The 17,740-nt window shown below is 40.1% G+C and overlaps 2 protein-coding genes across 5 annotated transcripts; one reads left to right on the top strand and one right to left on the bottom strand.

The window, feature by feature from the left end:
• Window positions 1-674: 674 nt before the first annotated feature.
• Window positions 675-4,339, bottom strand: arl3b (ADP ribosylation factor like GTPase 3b). The gene is made up of 6 exons (XM_085466672.1): window positions 4,217-4,339; window positions 3,587-3,730; window positions 3,379-3,495; window positions 3,234-3,284; window positions 1,841-2,026; window positions 675-1,740 (listed from the first exon to the last, which is right to left on the bottom strand). The coding sequence occupies exons 1-6, from the start codon at window positions 4,322-4,324 to the stop codon at window positions 1,693-1,695; spliced, it is 654 nt and encodes a 217-aa protein (XP_085322798.1). The 5' UTR covers window positions 4,325-4,339; the 3' UTR covers window positions 675-1,692.
• On the top strand, window positions 3,786-17,529 carry sfxn2 (sideroflexin 2). 4 transcript variants are annotated; one of them, XM_085466670.1, is made up of 13 exons: window positions 3,786-3,901; window positions 5,175-5,234; window positions 8,893-9,140; window positions 9,665-9,835; window positions 9,931-10,029; window positions 10,711-10,786; window positions 11,103-11,188; window positions 13,208-13,268; window positions 13,353-13,419; window positions 13,519-13,568; window positions 13,648-13,697; window positions 13,784-13,831; window positions 16,806-17,529. In XM_085466670.1, the coding sequence occupies exons 3-13, from the start codon at window positions 8,986-8,988 to the stop codon at window positions 16,903-16,905; spliced, it is 963 nt and encodes a 320-aa protein (XP_085322796.1). In that variant the 5' UTR covers window positions 3,786-3,901; window positions 5,175-5,234; window positions 8,893-8,985; the 3' UTR covers window positions 16,906-17,529. The 4 variants fall into 4 exon arrangements, with proteins under 4 accessions (XP_085322796.1, XP_085322797.1, XP_085322795.1 ...); XM_085466669.1 differs by lacking the exon at window positions 3,786-3,901 and adding an exon at window positions 4,409-4,976; XM_085466667.1 differs by lacking the exon at window positions 3,786-3,901 and adding an exon at window positions 4,409-5,014.
• The last annotated feature ends 211 nt before the right edge of the window (window positions 17,530-17,740 follow it).

Genomic DNA, 17,740 nt, shown 5'->3' with positions numbered 1-17,740 from the left:
TGGATATCTTTTTTATTTGAAAAATTAGGACAGCTCAAATATGCTAGAAGACATAAGGTAACTTGAAAAGCAGAACACTTATAGCAATGCCTATATAATTCAAGGGCTGGTAGTTCAGAAGGAAATCCCAGAAGAAAGGTAAAATTTTGCATGGGTCATTAAATGTACTAAACTTACTTAATATAAAACAATCAGCTCATTCTGAAAGGTTCTGGAGGCTTTTTTACAGATTTGTTTGATTTTATATTGTCATGACTCTCAACACAAACACTAAATGAAGGCAGTTGACTCACACGCATGCACACTGTCCCAGTGAACACTCCCCCCCACAAAAGTCTAGTTATTTCTGTTTTGGTTAACTAAAATCTTTGCTTTTTCCACACCTATTATCTCACTGTATAATAATCTTGTGTGACGCAGGCTTATACCAGCATACAAGAGGGACAAATGTGTGCTGCAGTTCCATACAAGTAGGGTATCGTACTGCTAGATCAAATCCACATTTTGATAGTGAAAACAATGCTCTGCGCCCCACCCATCAGCTCCCACAGCGGCCTCTCCACAGAGGGTGGTTGTTGTCATTAAGCACACGACTCCACCTGCTTATGTGACCAAGTCTTCAGTATCCAAGTATGTTACTGCATCCAGAAACTAAATAAATGTAAGACTTGTGAAACATTTTTCTCGTGTTTTTATTCACATACAGTATCTTCAGCTCTGGACAGATTACATTCAAGAATATCAAAAGGAGCGAATTACCTGCACATAGAAATGCACTGGGACATACAGTACCTATTCCTCTGTTACAGATCTGCAGGCATACATTAGATATGCAAACATTATAGACTACAGCAGGGTAACAAATACTCTATAACATGTGCATAACGTAACATATGAACACAGAGCTGAGCTATTTACAGTTGATCGAAAAATGTCTTTAACCATTTAATTTCAGCCTCCTTTTTACATATTAACATGTAGAGTATTATTTTATCTGTAGTGGGGGGAGTTGGACTGTTTCTCAAACATCCTTGAAATCACACACACGCACACACACACACACACGCTGCATGAGCTGTTGTTCAAAAGCGCTCTACACTCTACTTCACCATAAATAAGACAATTACAAAAATATACGTCACTTTGAACAGAGCCATAGCAGGAAAAGCGCGTTACAGCCTTTTGTGGAATGAAGAAGAACCAAAAACAACAAAAACTGTCACGACATAGGGGTGAGATGGAGGGAGGGGGGTGGTTTCCAGGACAGCGTGTGAAAGAGCTTAAAGAACATGTTGGAATTCCAGTGAAAGACAGCAGTTTAATGGGAATGTTTGAGGCTGTGACAGGCTGCGCATGGGTGGCTGCGGTTGGACAGAGATGGTGACGTGGGTGGACGGCGGAGGGGTGGAAGGGGTCGATATGCTGGTTTGGGTTCCCCTTTGAAGGCAAACGCCCCTCCTCGTTGTAGAGGCCAGCACAGAAAGATGTGCTGAGATTAGTAAACATCAGCGATGCGGGAATGCAGAGGGGTTAAAAACTCCAAGTCCATGTTGGATTAGTAGTGTGTGTACATTCACAGGTATATCCCTTGTACTAAGGCTCAGGAGGGTGCAATGTGTGTCAGTGTATGCGTGTGTGCTGCTGCTGTTGCTGCTGCTGGTCCTCCTGATTAGTAGAAGACTACAAGCAAAGCTATTTTTTCTTAGAGTTGACGCTCTTGCAGACCCAGTTCATGCCCTCCTGTATTAAATTTAGGGGAAGCAGTGGGGTGAGAAGGAAAATATAGATATATGTATAATTTTTAAATGCAACAAAGGTGAAGCACAGTTCATCTGCTCACCTGAATCCCCTCGCCAGTGAGGGCGGAGCAGGACTGGATCTGCCACATGCGATCCCGGATGGTGTGCAGATTGAGACCCTCTGCGATCTCGGAGGCTGGGGCGGCGGTCAGGAGGTCCTGTTTGTTTGCAAAGATCAGCACAGGAACACCGCTCAGCTTCTCCTCATCCAGCAGCTCAGCCAGCTCCTGCAGCGCACACACAGACACACACATCTGTCAGCTACACAACATGACAGACACACACTTACACAACCAGAAGGGACTTCAACTGTACTGTAATGTAAAACAGCTCTAGGGTTCAGATCCTTAAGAAGAAGAAGACCTTTAAGCTGCTACTTTATTTCCCAGGAGTTTGCCACATGGATATATTGGATATTTGATTTGGGTCAGATTTTATGATTTTATGTTTTATGGCCTTCCTGACACAACCTTTCAATTTATCCGGGCTTGGGGCTTGCACTAGCTTGTACATCCTGAGGCTGGTTTGGGTCTCCTCCCGGAATCAAACCAGGTATTTTTCATGTGTAAGGTGAACGCATTAGCCACATTTAAAGTCAGAAGCAAAACATGGAATTATCCATGTTTTCTCTATTTCTAACATAAAATATATATTATATAGCCTAACACCTTAAACACTATATCCTCAGCTTCTGTAATTATTAAAAAACTATAAATAAAATGTATTTCTTGCTTATTAATTTAAAAGTTTTAGGATAGAATTGGTATCATTTACAAATGATTTGGGGGAAATAATCAGCTGTTTAATAAAAAATAAATAAAATAATTGGCTTTCTTGCCATAAAATGAACCAGTATGTATAATCTGGGACAGATACATTAAAAAAAATGTCTCAGTACTGGGTAATTAAAATATTAAAAACAAAATTCAAACAGTTGTGTAAAGTCCCATATTTGAACACACACCAGTAAAAACATGTGAAAGACAACTAGTGACATTTACTGGTATAGAGTTGAGTTTCACAATACTGTAAAATAAAGCATGTAGAATCCTTTTTGACATTTTTAACACTTCTTAGTACATTAAAAATTAAAGTTGAATTATAAGACTCCTCCAGGGCAGTACTTCTCAAAACGGTAGGTAAAGGAAGGTTCAAAATTTTTAAATATGCATATATTTAACTATTTTTTTCAGTCATAATTAGAGAACCATCTGGAAACTCCAAAACTTGGTTTTATTTTTCATTTCTGTTACGAAGAATGGTACAAGGTTGAGCAGAAGACCTACAAAGATCTGAAATGGAATAACCCTAATTACTTATAATTCACTTATAACTATATATAGTCCCATTCTTTTTTTTTTAATCAAAGTTCATTTGGTAGGAAACTGAAACTTCTTTGGTGAGGAGCCCAAACCCTTATACACAGTTACATACCTGACCCGTTTCCTCAAACCTCTTTCTGTCAGCGCTGTCAATTACATAAATCTGAAACAAAAAGTTTTCTTTGTTAGTTTGTGAAAGAGTTGCATGTTACTGAAATTAAGGTCATATTGCTTCATTTGGTGCATCATCTCCTCACCAGAACATCTGTGTTTTCAAAGTAGTTCCTCCAGTACGGCCTGATCTTCCTCTGGCCTCCAATGTCCCAGACATTTAGTTTAAACCCCTGAGACTGCACGCTCTTAATGTTGAATCCCTGCAGGAAGAAGATAAAATAAGTAAGAGGAGGTGAAACGCATGAAAGTTCCACGACTACGCTTTGTATACAAACATCCTTTGTATCTTACCTGCGTGGGCGTGATGTGACTGATGTCCTCAGATGCCAACTGTTTAAGGAGTGTGGTCTTCCCACCGTTGTCCAGACCCAGCAGCAGTATCCTCACCTCCTGGTCTGGTGTGCTCTTTAGCTTGCGCAGGATGGACAGCAATCCCTACAACAAGCAGTTAAAAACAGCAGCGTGGTGTTACTGTTCCGGGGGGACAGGGGGAGCACTGCTGCAGCTAACCACCATTGCAAAAACACATCTCTTCTTTCCATCCACCAACAGGCCATTTCTAGCACCCTCTATGGATTTTGATGATGTACAAGCACTCGTCTAACGGTAACAGATCCTCTGAGCAGCAAGTCAGATCTTGTGCTTTGACTTTCTTGATCCTTACGGCTAATTTGTTTCCCAGGCAGGGCTAGATAACGGCACGCAAATGGGAGCTAAACACAGCTAACGTGCTAAGCTAATCTCCCCTGATAACTGAACGAAGCAACAAGGCAGTCGATTTTTTTTCTTTGTCAACCTGGTGGTGACGGAATTTATTACAATTAATATAACTAAAAATGGACGATAAGGTGTAGAAGTATGAGCACTCGAGGAAGTTTGTGTTAGGTTATGCGCTAATGTTTGCGATAAATTAAAACTCACCATCTTGTTGCCTTCTCTCCTGGAGACGCCGCCGAGGGTTACTAAGGGGAGTGACGTCAGACGCAGAGATACGCACAGATTCCGCGTCGTGTTGCATTCATGAAACATTTTTTTTAAATGGGTAAAATACAAAATGCCGACTCTGATACTGTTTTGAGGGGATACGCTTTTCTTTTGTAATCGAAGTGTATGGATTCTGTTCATTAACATTTATTTCCCTGTGTTATTCGTTCTTGTAGCGGCTCGTTACTAAGTGGTCATTATCGCAGCAGACCAGTGTAAACGGGTGTTCCTTATTTACATTTTGTTTTAAACAAAGTACCATGAAGGCATCGCTAAACCCAAAACTAAGGTGGACGAGTTTAGTTAGCTACCTGCTAAACGTTTAATTGTCTTTAGACAGTACACTTTGAAATCTCATTTTGTGCACTCTTCTTGTCCATAATGTTAAAATAAGTCAACGGACATACATTTTTACTACTTTTTACCATAACAAACCGGATATAATGTCACCGAAGTAATTAGCTAGCTACTAACAGTAGCTGTAAACTGGAGGGGGTTGATTCAACATCTGGAACCGCCCCCCAGTTTCTGATTTAATTTTAGTCTTCAGCCAAATATCAGGTTCGGTTTCCACCGGTTTAAACGCAAGGATCTGCCCCATCTGCTCCAGCCTTTGATTGGAGGACAACCTGCCACGTGCGCATTTTTTTTTTTCTTTTACTGTGCCTGCACGGGAGTTGAGCTGACCACCTGGCAGGTTCGTGCTCTGCTGGTCCGTTGGAGGTGTATACACAGGTATATTTTCGGTTTCAAAGGGCGGTGTTAGCAGCCGGTGTGTCGGTGTTTTGGCTCGTGCTTTGCTGGGGGTCCCCCCCGTCAGACCCAGCTGGTAACGCGAGGACTGAGTTGCATCAGTCAGTGAGCCCCAACTGACATGTTTTCACTCTTTTCACAGCACTCTGGTCGGTTGTCTTCACACAGGTCTCCACACATTTCTCTTCTCCGCAAACTGCATGTAAGTAATTTAACATTTCAACCATTAGCAGCCACGTGCTACTACTTATCCAGATGTTACTAGGGCTCTGGCCTACAGATCCAGTTTGGCAACCTTCTGCTAGTCAGCAGTAGTAACTACCTGTACTGCAGTACTCTGCACGTTACATCTCTTATTTCGTTTACTCCACCATATGGATGAAGAAATAGTAATCATTGGTTGATCGATCAGTTGACTCTACTACTTCACTAATAATCACTGATTTTTCATTCAAAATATACAAACAAAACAACAACAACAAAAAACCCCACACAGTTCCAGCCCCTTATATGTGAATATTTCATTTGTTTCAATAGTTGGTCCACTTTAACCAAGCCTCGTCTTAGCCAGCTACAGCAGTGAAATGTTGCTTTACAGCAAAACATTGCTTATTATCATTTTATTACATAATCATATCTGTCAGGGATTATTTAGCTTGGTTTAGTACTTTTAGTGATTTATCTATGGGAGTTGAACTTGTAATTGAGCATTACTAAAGTGCAATACTTGCAGTTTTACCCAAGTAACTGCTCCTCTTATCAATAATTTATGGGATCTGTGCTGTGCTGTTGCCCTGCAGCAAACATTTAGGTCTTCTTGCAATGTTGTGTCTTATTCGTGGCTCAAAGAGTTGGCAGGTTGGAAGGTTGCCGGTTCGAGCCCCGGCTCGGACAGTCTCGGTCGTTGTGTCCTTGGGCAAGACACTTTACCTACCGCCTACTGGTGATGGCCAGAGGGGCCGATGGCGCGATATGGCAGCCTCGCCTCTGTCAGTCTGTGGCTACAACTGTAGCTTGCCTCCACCAGTGTGTGAATGTGAGAGTGAATGAATAGTGGAATTGTACAGCGCTTTAAGGGCCCTGAAAAGCACTATATAAATGCAATCCATTATTATTATTATTCACAATATAATCAGTCAGCCTCCCTATTGATTTATCAATGAACAAATCAATCATGTTCTTCGTGACCGTGGCCAAATTGATTAGCACCCTGCTGACCTTCACTACAGGTGACAGTTTCATTATTTGGTTTGGTCCAGGTGGAAATATTTGATAAAGGCTTGATAAGTTGTTTAAAAATGTAGTTAAAGCACTACATCAAGAGTTTCGGGATACGTGCTCTGCTGCTAAGGCTTTTTGTCCTCATCACTTTTTTTTAAGTGTTTAATAATTTGTCATGAAAAAAAGTTCAGTCTTTTCTAGTTTTAGCTTTTAAATGTGAAGATTTGTTGTTCTCTCTGTTTTAAATTAACTGTAAACTGAATCTTTAATCAAACAAAATAAAGAGTTATGAAGGTGTAATAATTTTTTTCAGATGCAGTCCTACATATGTTCTTTAATATTATTATTTATATGTCCTGGTAATAGGATCTACGTTGACTTATTCTCGACCATGTTCCACAGACCTTTGACCTATTTTGTAAACAAACAGCTTCAGAAATAATCCAGTTCCAACCAGGCTGAACCTTCAGAGACCGCTGATATCCTCTTCTCCTCGCCCTTACATTTCACCTGTTTCAAAACTTACCTAAAACTTACAGTAAGTGCCTAATGGAGATGAACTGTGGGACATTTGGATAGGCTGAGCTGTAGTCAGCACGTTTTGGATCCCCCGGTTGCTTCAAAGCAAGCACAATGGTGCAGTTGCAAAAAACTCAAAATCACTACCCGAGGACCCATTAACAGGAGGTGGTTGATGATTTCTAGTAGACGTTTGGGCTTTGAGGGTTTTTAGGCAGTTTGTGTTTGGTTTAAACCCAAGAGCAGATGTTTCCAACAGCCTAACTTTAGAGAGCCTGAGCTACAAAGCTACAGGATAGTCAGAGCAACGATATCGCAGCAGGGGTTGCAGGAATGATGCTGAACAGACGAAAGTTAGTATGTTTACCAGTGTTTAATGCCAACATGGGCACCGTTTCCTCTAGGAGATGTGGAGCAAAGTATTTAAATATGTTACTTTTGTGGCTATAACCACCATAATTTTATGAGGAAGGCAAGTTGCTGAGCTCTGAAATCCCTTTGTACAATACAAACCACATTTATATCACAGGTTTTATTCTTTGCACTTAAAGCATTTTATACTGTCAGGTCAGTAATTTGTTGGATAAAGATACAATTTTAGTAGTTTAGCTGTGACTGAAGTGCAGACTTTCAGCTTGAAGTCAAGGATCTTTTCTGGGTCTTTGTACCTTTCTGGTTTAATAAATGAAAAGGCTGCTCTGGTAAAGCTGTTAAAGGATATCTCATTTCTTTGCTTTGAGAAACTCAAGGCAAAGGAATGTTGTTGCAGTTCTTTGGGTGATTATCTATTTGCAAGCCCGTTCCAATAGTTTGGCTGAATCTGAGCAGAGAGTAATGCATGCTTCAGAGTTCATCCTGCTACTTTTATCAGCAGTCACGTCATCAATAAACACCAGTGACCCGGTTGCACTGGTAGCCATACATGTCCATGCCATAACATCGCTTCCACCATTTACACTTCAGATCATGAGCCGTTTCTCTTCTTCTTCATACTTTTCTCTTCCCATCATTCTCGTCTACCTTGATTAGTATTTTCAGTTTTTTAATTTTTTTTTCATAACTATGCAGGCTCTTTTAGATGCTTTCTGGCACAGTCTATTCTGGACTTCTAGACCAGTGTAACCAGTAGCTTGCACCTTCAAGGTGATCTAGGTAGACTTTGACTTGCCTTTTGGTGTTGCTGAGCTGGCCGTCTCATTCCTTCTTATAAATATACCAGATTCTTTGATTTGGCCACTCCTGAAGTTTTTGCTGTCTCTCGGATGGGTTTATTTATTTATTTCTTTTAGTCTAATGAAAGTCTCTCTCACTTGCACTTGCATTCCTTTGGACCTTATATTTAAAATTACAGTTAAAAGCTATCAAATACAAACTCAAGGCTTTGAATTAACTCCGGATGTGTGATCTGCTTCATTTGTTGTAAGAAATGATGGCTTGTAAAACTTATCAATGAATCAATCAATAATATTAAAATAGCTGTTTTTGTATCTTGCACATTTGCTCAGTTTTCTTCTCTTAAACATCACCGTCATGAGCATCAAATTCAGCATGTACGCTGATATAACAAACAGCTGTCTGGGTTCACTCTGCTGTTGTAGGTTTGGTGCTCTAGACACTGACATCACTGTCAAAGCTCTCGCAAATTTAATTAAGTGACCCCATGAGTCCAGTCAATCCTTCATTATGGAAGCAGAAAGGCTAAAAGGGTGATTACGTGTTCGCATGGACTCCTTACATCCAGAACCACAATGGAATGAAGCGTTGGACTGGTACTAGAAACTAAAGTAAAGCTCACAGCTTTTCAGATTTGTCATGGATACATGTATTTTCAAACCCAAGGGAGTGTTATGAAATTCTTAGATTAGGGAAACCGAAGAGACTGTTTGGATGTTAATTATCCAAATAAGTTTTGTGTTGTGTCTCAGCTTTATAAACATACACCTTTGCATGTGGGACGTTGGGTTCAAAGGTAAAGAAAACTAGTGTCTCTGAGCCGCTGAGCTAAAAAAACAAAAATCTGTTAATGTTACATCAGCTCAAAGGAGGACAAGAGCATGCATTAACTATTCACCAACTCTTTGATTGTCCTGTAATAATGTCTTTCTTCCTCTTTTCCTCAGGATCTGACTGCAGCTGCTGAGTGACGTCCCGCACTAACACAAGCTGCGAGGCTTTTTGATGCATTAATCTGCACCTGGATTTTAACAGACGCAATGGCTCTGAGCTCGTTTGACATTGACGCACCACGATGGGATCAGTCTACGTTCATGGGGAGACTAAAACATTTCTTCAACATCACCGACTGCCGAACAGCGCTCCTGCCTGACTCGCGATTAGATGAGGCCAAAGCTTTAGTAGAAAGCTGCAGGTGAGATAATGAATGCACAAGCTCTAAAATGTCTCGTGTCATGTGACCATCCTCAAGTTTCCTTTGATAAAAGACATTCAGGGCACAGTGGCTCATTGGCTTGCTCTATCCTGGGTTCAAACCTGGAAATGGAAAGATTGTTTGCAGTTTGCATGTTCTCCCAGTGGGTTTCCCCCTCTATTCCACAGAATAGAGGGGAAACCCTGAAACCCCCCCCCGCAGACAGCCACAGTAGGACAGTCCTAATACTCACCCTGAAAAAAAAGAGCATTCTGCAATCAAATAATTGCAATTCACATGCAGAACACAAAACTAACGGCAGAAGAGTAGTTTAAGTAAAGAAGGAAACCACCTGTCACGTCTGTGGCAAAATCGTAGAAATTCCCATTTTACCTTCAACGTTTTGCTTCATACCCTGTTCTCTGTGATGTAACCGTGCTTCTGCAGATTTTATTATAAATCTGTGTTGTAGTTACGAAAGGCTCCGCCAGCGTCATTGAGTGTGTTTTTTTGCTGCTTTGCAGAGCGGGATCCATCCCTCCCGGCACCACAGCAGAGCAGCTCTACTACGCTAAGAAGCTCTACGACTCAGCTTTTCACCCAGACACAGGAGACCGCATGAACCTCATCGGCCGCATGTCATTCCAGGTACCCGGAGGCATGGCCATCACCGGCTTCATGCTGCAGTTCTACAGGTAGAGAAGAGCGAACAGGCAGAGCTGCATTTTACCACATCCTACTTTCTTGCAGAGGAAGTTCTACAGGTTTCATAATTCATGTCTGTTTCTAGGACAGTTCCTGCTGTGGTGTTCTGGCAGTGGGTAAATCAGTCCTTCAACGCTTTAGTCAACTACACCAACCGCAACGCTGCCTCCCCCATCACTCCCAAGTAAGCGCTCTTAAGACTTTAAATTTGTCATTTCACATCCTCCAGATAAGAATGCAGTGAACTCTCACAGCATCAGCGAGCAACTAGAAATTTTTGAGGGCATCAGTAGAGGTAAAAAGAGCAGTAGCAAGTTTCACTGCCACTTTCCATTCCCGGGAAAGACTTCTCGTCAGATACTTTTACCTTATCGGTAATAATTGTTTCAAACTTCCTTCCAAAGTGGTCTGCACAACAAACTGATTTGATCCTGTCTTCTTGGATTGATTTACAGGTAGCTTTCTTCATATCCAGCCATCAGGTGCATGGTGTGTGCTGGTGGATATTATGCCATGCACCTGTAAAGCAGTTTTCACACATAAACTTTGGACAATTATGGGAGATATTTTCTAGAGTTATCCTTTCCAACCTGTAGCACAAAGCAGGAAATGACCCCTTTCACAGTGTATCATAAAAATGGCATGTAGTGGAAGCTTAACCAAATGCACACTTGCAGTATTTGGATAAATATAAACATGGGTGCATTTAAACACACCTTAATTTTATCTGGATGCAAAACAAAACGTGTGAGAGCTCCACATACTGAATGCTGGCTATTTTATATGCCTATTTATGTAAATATAAAAAAAAAAAAACAGTTTTCTAATAGCAGCTGCTGTTCGATGCCTTTGTTGTGTCTCTCAGACAGATTGGAGTAGCCTACGTTACAGCGACCAGCACAGCTTTAGCAACAGCGGTCGGACTGAACCTCTACACAAAGGTACAAATGCTGCACGCAGGAACTCATACAGCGCTGACTGTTTTTAAGAAGTGTTTTGTTGTCAAACTTATCTGGATGCGATCACTTTTATGCCCTATGTTTAAAATCGTGGCCAAACCAACTTATAAATAATAGTTTGGGTCAGACCTGTTATGCTTTTTCTTGGTTTCTGTCATATATATCCTGTTGCTGTTGGTGAACAAAAACCAACAGGAACAAAAGCTGAAAATGTCCCTTTAACCCAGTCACAGCTGCACAGATCTTTACAGGTATTACAATGATATTCATGATGACTTTTCTCTGCTTTTTCCCACAGAAAGCTCCTCCTCTCGTGGCTCGCTGGGTCCCTTTTGTAGCTGTGGCAGCTGCCAACTGTGTTAACATTCCCATGATGAGGCAGCAGTGAGTCCTCCTGCGTTTTTCTTTGAACTGAAGGGTTTTTTTTGGCCATGTCTGCTGAAACACAGCGACTCTGTAAGGGCAGGCTTCCTGAGGATACTCAACCACAGAGCAGTGTTTGCTGTGTTAGATCCTGAGAGAAGGTGTTCTGGAGAATTACTGATCTTAAAATAGTGGCGTGATGTGTAAATCTCTTTTAGCTATGGCTCAGGGGATGGTAATGTAGGTCAGTTGGTACATGCTGAAATATTTCAACAGCTATTTGATGATTTGCCGTGAAATTTTGCACAGATGTTCATGGTTTCCAGATGATGAAGCCTTCGGTCTTTGCGTGTTTTCCTTTAGCTCCACCAGCATCGTTTTCAAACAAACTTCTACTTTATATTTCAACATCTTCTTGATGGAAGGTTAAGTGCACCAATACTCAACCAGAATCCTAATTATCTCAGTGATCTCAACAACTATTTCACTGAATCTCATTAAATTTGGTTCACATGTCCATGCTTGCAGCACGACTATATTTATTCAGTTTGGTAGACCTTTTTTATCTACCAAGGGTCCCTGGGAAGTCAGAAATTTAGCTGTCTCCACCCTTTTGTTTTATATCACGGCATATTTGGGCCATTGAAGTTAAAATAAGAAGGAAAGAACAGATTTAGTAGAAAGCCTTGGCACTAATGACACAGATTTAAAAAAAAAAAGTAGAAGAAAAATAGGGTTTAAAGTAACAACTAGCAGATGTTATAGCCATTGTGTAATTAAATAATTATTTGTGCCGGAATTAAAGCAATAAGGAAATACTTGTTATTTTAACTTTGAATCACCAGATTATCAGAAGAAAGATTTTCCAGCGTACCGATGGTGTCATTTACTGTCGCACCTTCTTACTAATGTGTGCTGTCATTGTTTACCATCTGCCTGCAGTTTGATGATCCACCCTCACAAAGTGAAGTCATATCATTTGTTAAATTAAATTCAAAGCAGATTTGGCTTTTTCTCCTTAAATTTGTGGTTTAAATTTCAGAGATTTTGAGTTTTTAGGATTAATTAAGGCTCGTAAACGCAAAGAAAATTCCAGCTTTAACTTCAGTAAATGTGTTTGTTTCTCGGAACATCACGTCGCCTTAAAGCTTATTTTTAACTTTTACTTTGAATGGCCATTATGCAATAATTAACTACCTGCCAAACCAGTTGCACAAATTATTTAAAGTTGGCATATTTACTTGCTAAACTGGGATGGTTAGGACTTCTGTATGTGTTTGTGTAGAGTTGGCACAACAGACGCAGCAGTCGTAGTTCAAGATATTAGCATTTTGCTGAAATATCATAAAGTTAACATCTTTAACTAGCTTACCTTGATTTCTGTGTGCATCTGTGTAATCTCTGAGCTGCTTATAAGTTTCTGTGTTTGCAAAAACAAGAAATCTATACTTTTAATGTTACTCTACACACTCTTAATGTTTTTTGTTTAGTTTTTTTTCTGGAAATCTCAGCAGAGATCGTTGCATTCCACGGGTAGAAAAACAGGAGCTGGCTCATTTTCACAATTTTGTTCTCCAGTTTGATGCTTGTAACATTCGTGATTTGGAGAGAGCACTTTTCATCCTTTTAAAGCTTAATTTTGGTGCTTTGGGGCATTTATTAAGAAAGTGGGGAGAGACTGAAGGTGAATGAGACACAGGGAAGGGTCTGGGGCCTTTAGTACAGATCCTCTCTCGTTACAGATTATTACACTTCTTTTTGTTTTGTTTTTTTCAGTATTGAAGGTTTAAGATGAAGTGAAGTCAGAATAGCGACCCAATAAAAGAGTGTTTACTGTGAACTGTGCAGTACTTGATACTGTATATTGTTAAAGTACAGAGCAAGACAAAACAATAAAGCTATAAAATAAATCCAAAATAAATGAGTAAAACAACACAATAAACACATTCCCCTCTTATCTCTAAGAGAAACACTTATTCATGTTCAGTTTCCTTTTTCTTTGTTTTTAGTCTTTTCATCTTCATTTTCTCTGTTTTTTAGGGAAATTCTGAATGGCATCGCCGTCACAGATGAAAATGGCAACAAACTGGGCCACTCTACGGTCCGGACACACTTTAAGGCACTTCAAGGCACTTTGTAATGTGTTTATTTTTTCTTAAATTGTCTCCATTTTTTCTGTTTGCAGAAAGCAGCAGTAAAAGGCATCGCTCAGGTGGTCATTTCTCGGGTTACCATGGCCGCACCAGCAATGAGTACGCAAAGAAGTGTTTAGGAGAAAGTTATGTCATGAAGATGTGGTAAATCCTCTCTCTCTTCTTCACTTAATGTTCTTGTTCTTCTCCTTTTGTCAGTTGTCCTCCCCATCATCATGCAAAGGCTGGAAAAATACAAGTTCATGCAGGTATGATGTTCGTCTTCATTACCGTTCTCCTGCTAAATGTGTGCATTTGTCCTCATTGTGCTTTTCTCGCTTTTTACAGAGAATCACATTTCTCCATGGACCAATTCAAGTGATGCTGGTGGGAGGGTTGTAAGTACAGAGAGTTTACAGGGTCAGGTGTACTATAATGTCCTCTGGAGTATTTCAGTGGTAACTTTTGTCCTTTTTTCCCAAAGTTTGATCTTCATGGTGCCGGCTGCCTGCTCCCTGTTCCCTCAGAGATGGTAATGAAACTGTTTCTTTACTTTCACACAAGTTTGTGGACTTTAAGGAGCATCAAGAAATAATTAGCTTTAGTCAGCCTGGTTTCTTGACATGTGTATTTATGTACATTTTCTCTGTGCTTTGGTGGTCATTGTGGAGGAATTGTGACCCACTCTTCTTTACAGTTTGTTGAAGTTTGCGAGCATTCATTTATTCTCTTAAATGAGGTTGAGGTCTGGACTTTGGGCCATTGCAACACCTCAATTGTTTTCTTTATCCGCCTGTTGCGCTTAAGATCGTTGTCCTGTGACGTGACAGAGTTTCAGCCAAGCTTTAGCCTCAGACCTCACATTTGACTTGAGGATACTTCAGGAATTCACGGTTAACTTAATGACTACAAGATGTAGAGATCATGTGGCTCCAAAATAAACCCACATCATCAGCCTTCCACCGCCGTGCTCACAGTAAGCTGTGCTGTCACGTTCCTTTTGGAGAGAAAGGGCTTTCTCCTGGCAACCTTTAGAAACAAGCCCTTCATGTTCAGTCTTTTTCTTTGTACTGAGGCCTGCAGAGTCAGTGATGTAGCTTTTGGGTTTTTGCAGATTGTTTGAGCACAAACTGACTTTGGGATGAATTTGCTGGGACTGTGGCAAATGTTCCAGAACAGCAAACTGCCAAAACCTCTGTTTTTATAGAGGTTCCCACACCTGCTGACGATTAGCAGCTCCTGGCTGTTACGTACTCTCTTAATTTCTGTGGAAACAGTAAGGGTGTATTTAGTTTTCATAGGACTGCACACAATTACATTAATAGGGAAAAAGAAAGTCCTTTGTTTAAATAAACATTGACTGTATATAAAAGATGGAGGATTACAGCGCAGTTGCTCATTGGTTGGTTCTGTTTTTGAAGCTCAACTCAAATTTTTGATCTTCAACTCATCTGAAAAGTGTTCAGAGAAGTTCTAGATGAAGGGAGGAGTGGAGTTGGTTTCCGTACTGTAGAAATATAGTATTTGTAATCAAAAGAGTTCATTAGAGTTGCCTCAGAATAGCCCTTAAAACACTTTAAGACACGTTGTCTTCAGCTTCAGATGGTATGCTCTCTCTCACATATGTTTGAATTGACAAAAATCAAAGTAAAACAGTGTGCTGTGTGACAAAACTTAGGAATAAATAATAAATATAAGAGTTTTTGTAGAACCTTCTCTATAGGAGGAAGCAGGTTATCAAGACCTGTGTCTAAGTTAAGTTGTAGCTGTTTCACACAATCAGCTTCTGCTACAGAAACTAGTCCACACTAATCGACTAGATTTTAAAAATCCAAAGCAGAAAGCTCAGGTTTTCAAGTCTTGTGGCTTTGGTCCGATAAAAGATGTCCGTGTTAGTGCAGCTGGTGGATTAATTTGCGATGCTGGAATTCCTGGAGTTACAATAAATCCTGCTGCAGTGTCTTGGCCTCTAATCAGCTTTCAAACGTGTTGTTCACTCAAGCTCGCTCAGACATATTTCATCATCTCAGTCTTCAGATCCAGTTTAAAACTCACAGAGAAAATTAACTTTTGGGAAACAATTTCAACTGAAGTTAGATTTTCAAATAAGGATGCAGCTTATCTGTATGTTAGTTTGTTTTGAAAGACTCATATAAAATGTGGCAAATCATATTTTTACAAGTTTATTTCCATCTTACCAGCAAATTATAAATATAAATTATAATGTAAGCCCGCTTGGGAACTTATGATCATTGATTTAAATGTTGGTTTAGTCTGATTGTGCAGCCCAGGTCTGGACTTACCGCCTTAAATTTTAGGTTTGGGAGTGACCCGATAGTAAAATGGTGAGGATGCGTACCACATGCCGTTCCCTTTGTTTAATTCTCATCTCTCTCCGCTGCTCTTGTTTCATAAAAATATAAAATGCTTATAAAAGAAAAATATTATTGATGAGTGTGCGGTTAACAGGTGCTTCTAATGGTCTACAATCAGATCAGTAGTCCATAACTCATTGTTCTCTGAAGGCAAAGCTAAAAAATGAAATGTCAGTGAGGTGAGTGGAATTAAAACGCAGCACCAGCGAGCGTGGAATGAAGACGCTTAACAACTGCTTTCCAGATGTTCACTGTGACTTATGGTTTAGCTGGTGTTTAGGGTAAAAACACAAAACTTTCTCATGGATTTTAAGTTTGGAGAGCATGTTTTTCCCCCCATTGGAAGTATTTCAACTTTAAAGAGTATCTATTCTCTACTTGACCAATTCTATATTTTCTACTGGAGCAGCTGTGCACGGTTCACAGTCATGTTAAACTGGGCCTTAGCTCATAAACTGGCTTCCACCTTTACGTTCACTCTCTTTTTAAGCTTTTGCACGAGTAAAAGCATGCACACTGCTGTCTATATGAAATGTTGTCCATGTTTAATGTAAGTTTACACTAAAGAGAAAAAAAGTAAAATGCAGTTCTTATTTTAAAAATTTGGGGGGCATAAGACTCACTTTTCTTTATGTTGAGATTAAGCCAGAACTCGAACGATTCAGCGAGAGAATAAACCTAAAATCGCCTGTTCTTTCGTCCTTAAGGTTCAGGAAGTAAAGTGTTCACACACGGTGCTAAAGACCGGCACATGTCTAGTTATCTTTAATAAAACCTGCCGAGATTTTATAAACTTACAGTAGAATAGTGCAACTTTTTTACTTTAATATGTTGCTCATTTTAAAATGTATTTTGCATCCTGTATTGTAAAACTCATTTATAACTCTTTACTGAGGCCTTGAAGAGCTGTAATAACAACGTTATAACAATGAATATTAAGTACATGTCAAATAATAATTTGCTTTCCTAATTACCCGAGTAGATTTTTTTTTTTTTTTACTGACAAAAATGTGTGTTGTCCTCTACACTTTCATTAGCATTGACTACAACACTTTGTTTTGCCTTGATATGCAAACAAACCTTTGACTGTGCTCCTCTTTTCCTTTCTGTCCTCTCTTCCTCCTCCTGCAGCTCTATGGCTGTTTCGAAGCTGGAGCCTGAGCTGAGAGACTCCATCAGGTCTCAATATGGGGACAGCATACGACACGTCTACTTCAACAAAGGCCTCTGAGAGTTTTCTATTCGACGCACAAGACTCAATTCATGTGTTTCGATATCGTGACCTAAGTCTGTGATTATTAATCACAATGAAATGCTTCTTTGTTCCTTTTTTTTTTTCATTACATTTTCAAACTGGTGCTTGTCTTTGGATGTTTGCTGTGGGACTTTTGATCAATGCTGTCACTTAATTCTTACTCTAATCACAACAGTCTGGATTCCTGCTGAGAAACCAAATGATCTACTCTCAGGAACAGCACGTCAGAATAAATCTGTTCGCTTTTTTGTCGGAGTGTGGCTCTCCTGTAGCTGCTTCCATTGTTTCTGTCTCAATGTTGGAAAATGGGGTCTCCCAAACCTTCTTACAGTCTGTGCCTTTTTACAAAGTGGTAGGAGAGAAGCAACACTGAAGGCATTAATGGCTTAACTGTGAAACCTTAAAAAAAGAGAAAAGGTTCCTCTATGCATGAGTAAAGTCTAGTGAGGTTGTTCAGTGGAGGCTGCTGCCCTCTTCTGCCAGAAAAGAGGTAAATGTGTGATCTGTCTCTGTGATTTATCTGAGATGTTTGACAGCTGGATCCCTTCACCGTGTCAACTCTGACCTCTGTAAGCTGGAATAAAACTACACACAATTGAAGCACATCTCCTCACAGTGGTGTTTATTTAATCCAGTGATCGTTCATCGTGTGGAAGATGCTCAAACTTTATGGAGAAAGTTATTCATGACTTCAGCTGCACCCGGAGCATGTGAGGAAAAACGGCAAACTCAGTGGCTTCTGTGACACATTTATGTGAGTCATGTGAATGCCAGAACTCACTGCATGTCTCAGCAGTATCAGTGCTGCTTT

The sequence above is a fragment of the Copadichromis virginalis genome, linkage group LG8, assembly GCF_057382275.1.
Source record: "Copadichromis virginalis isolate Kocher_CV1m ecotype Utaka linkage group LG8, C_Virginalis_male_GT1.1, whole genome shotgun sequence".
In the NCBI taxonomy this organism is placed as follows: Eukaryota; Metazoa; Chordata; class Actinopteri; order Cichliformes; family Cichlidae; genus Copadichromis; species Copadichromis virginalis.
Note: the sequence above shows the minus strand (reverse complement) of the source record. Positions and strands in the feature narration are given on the sequence as shown.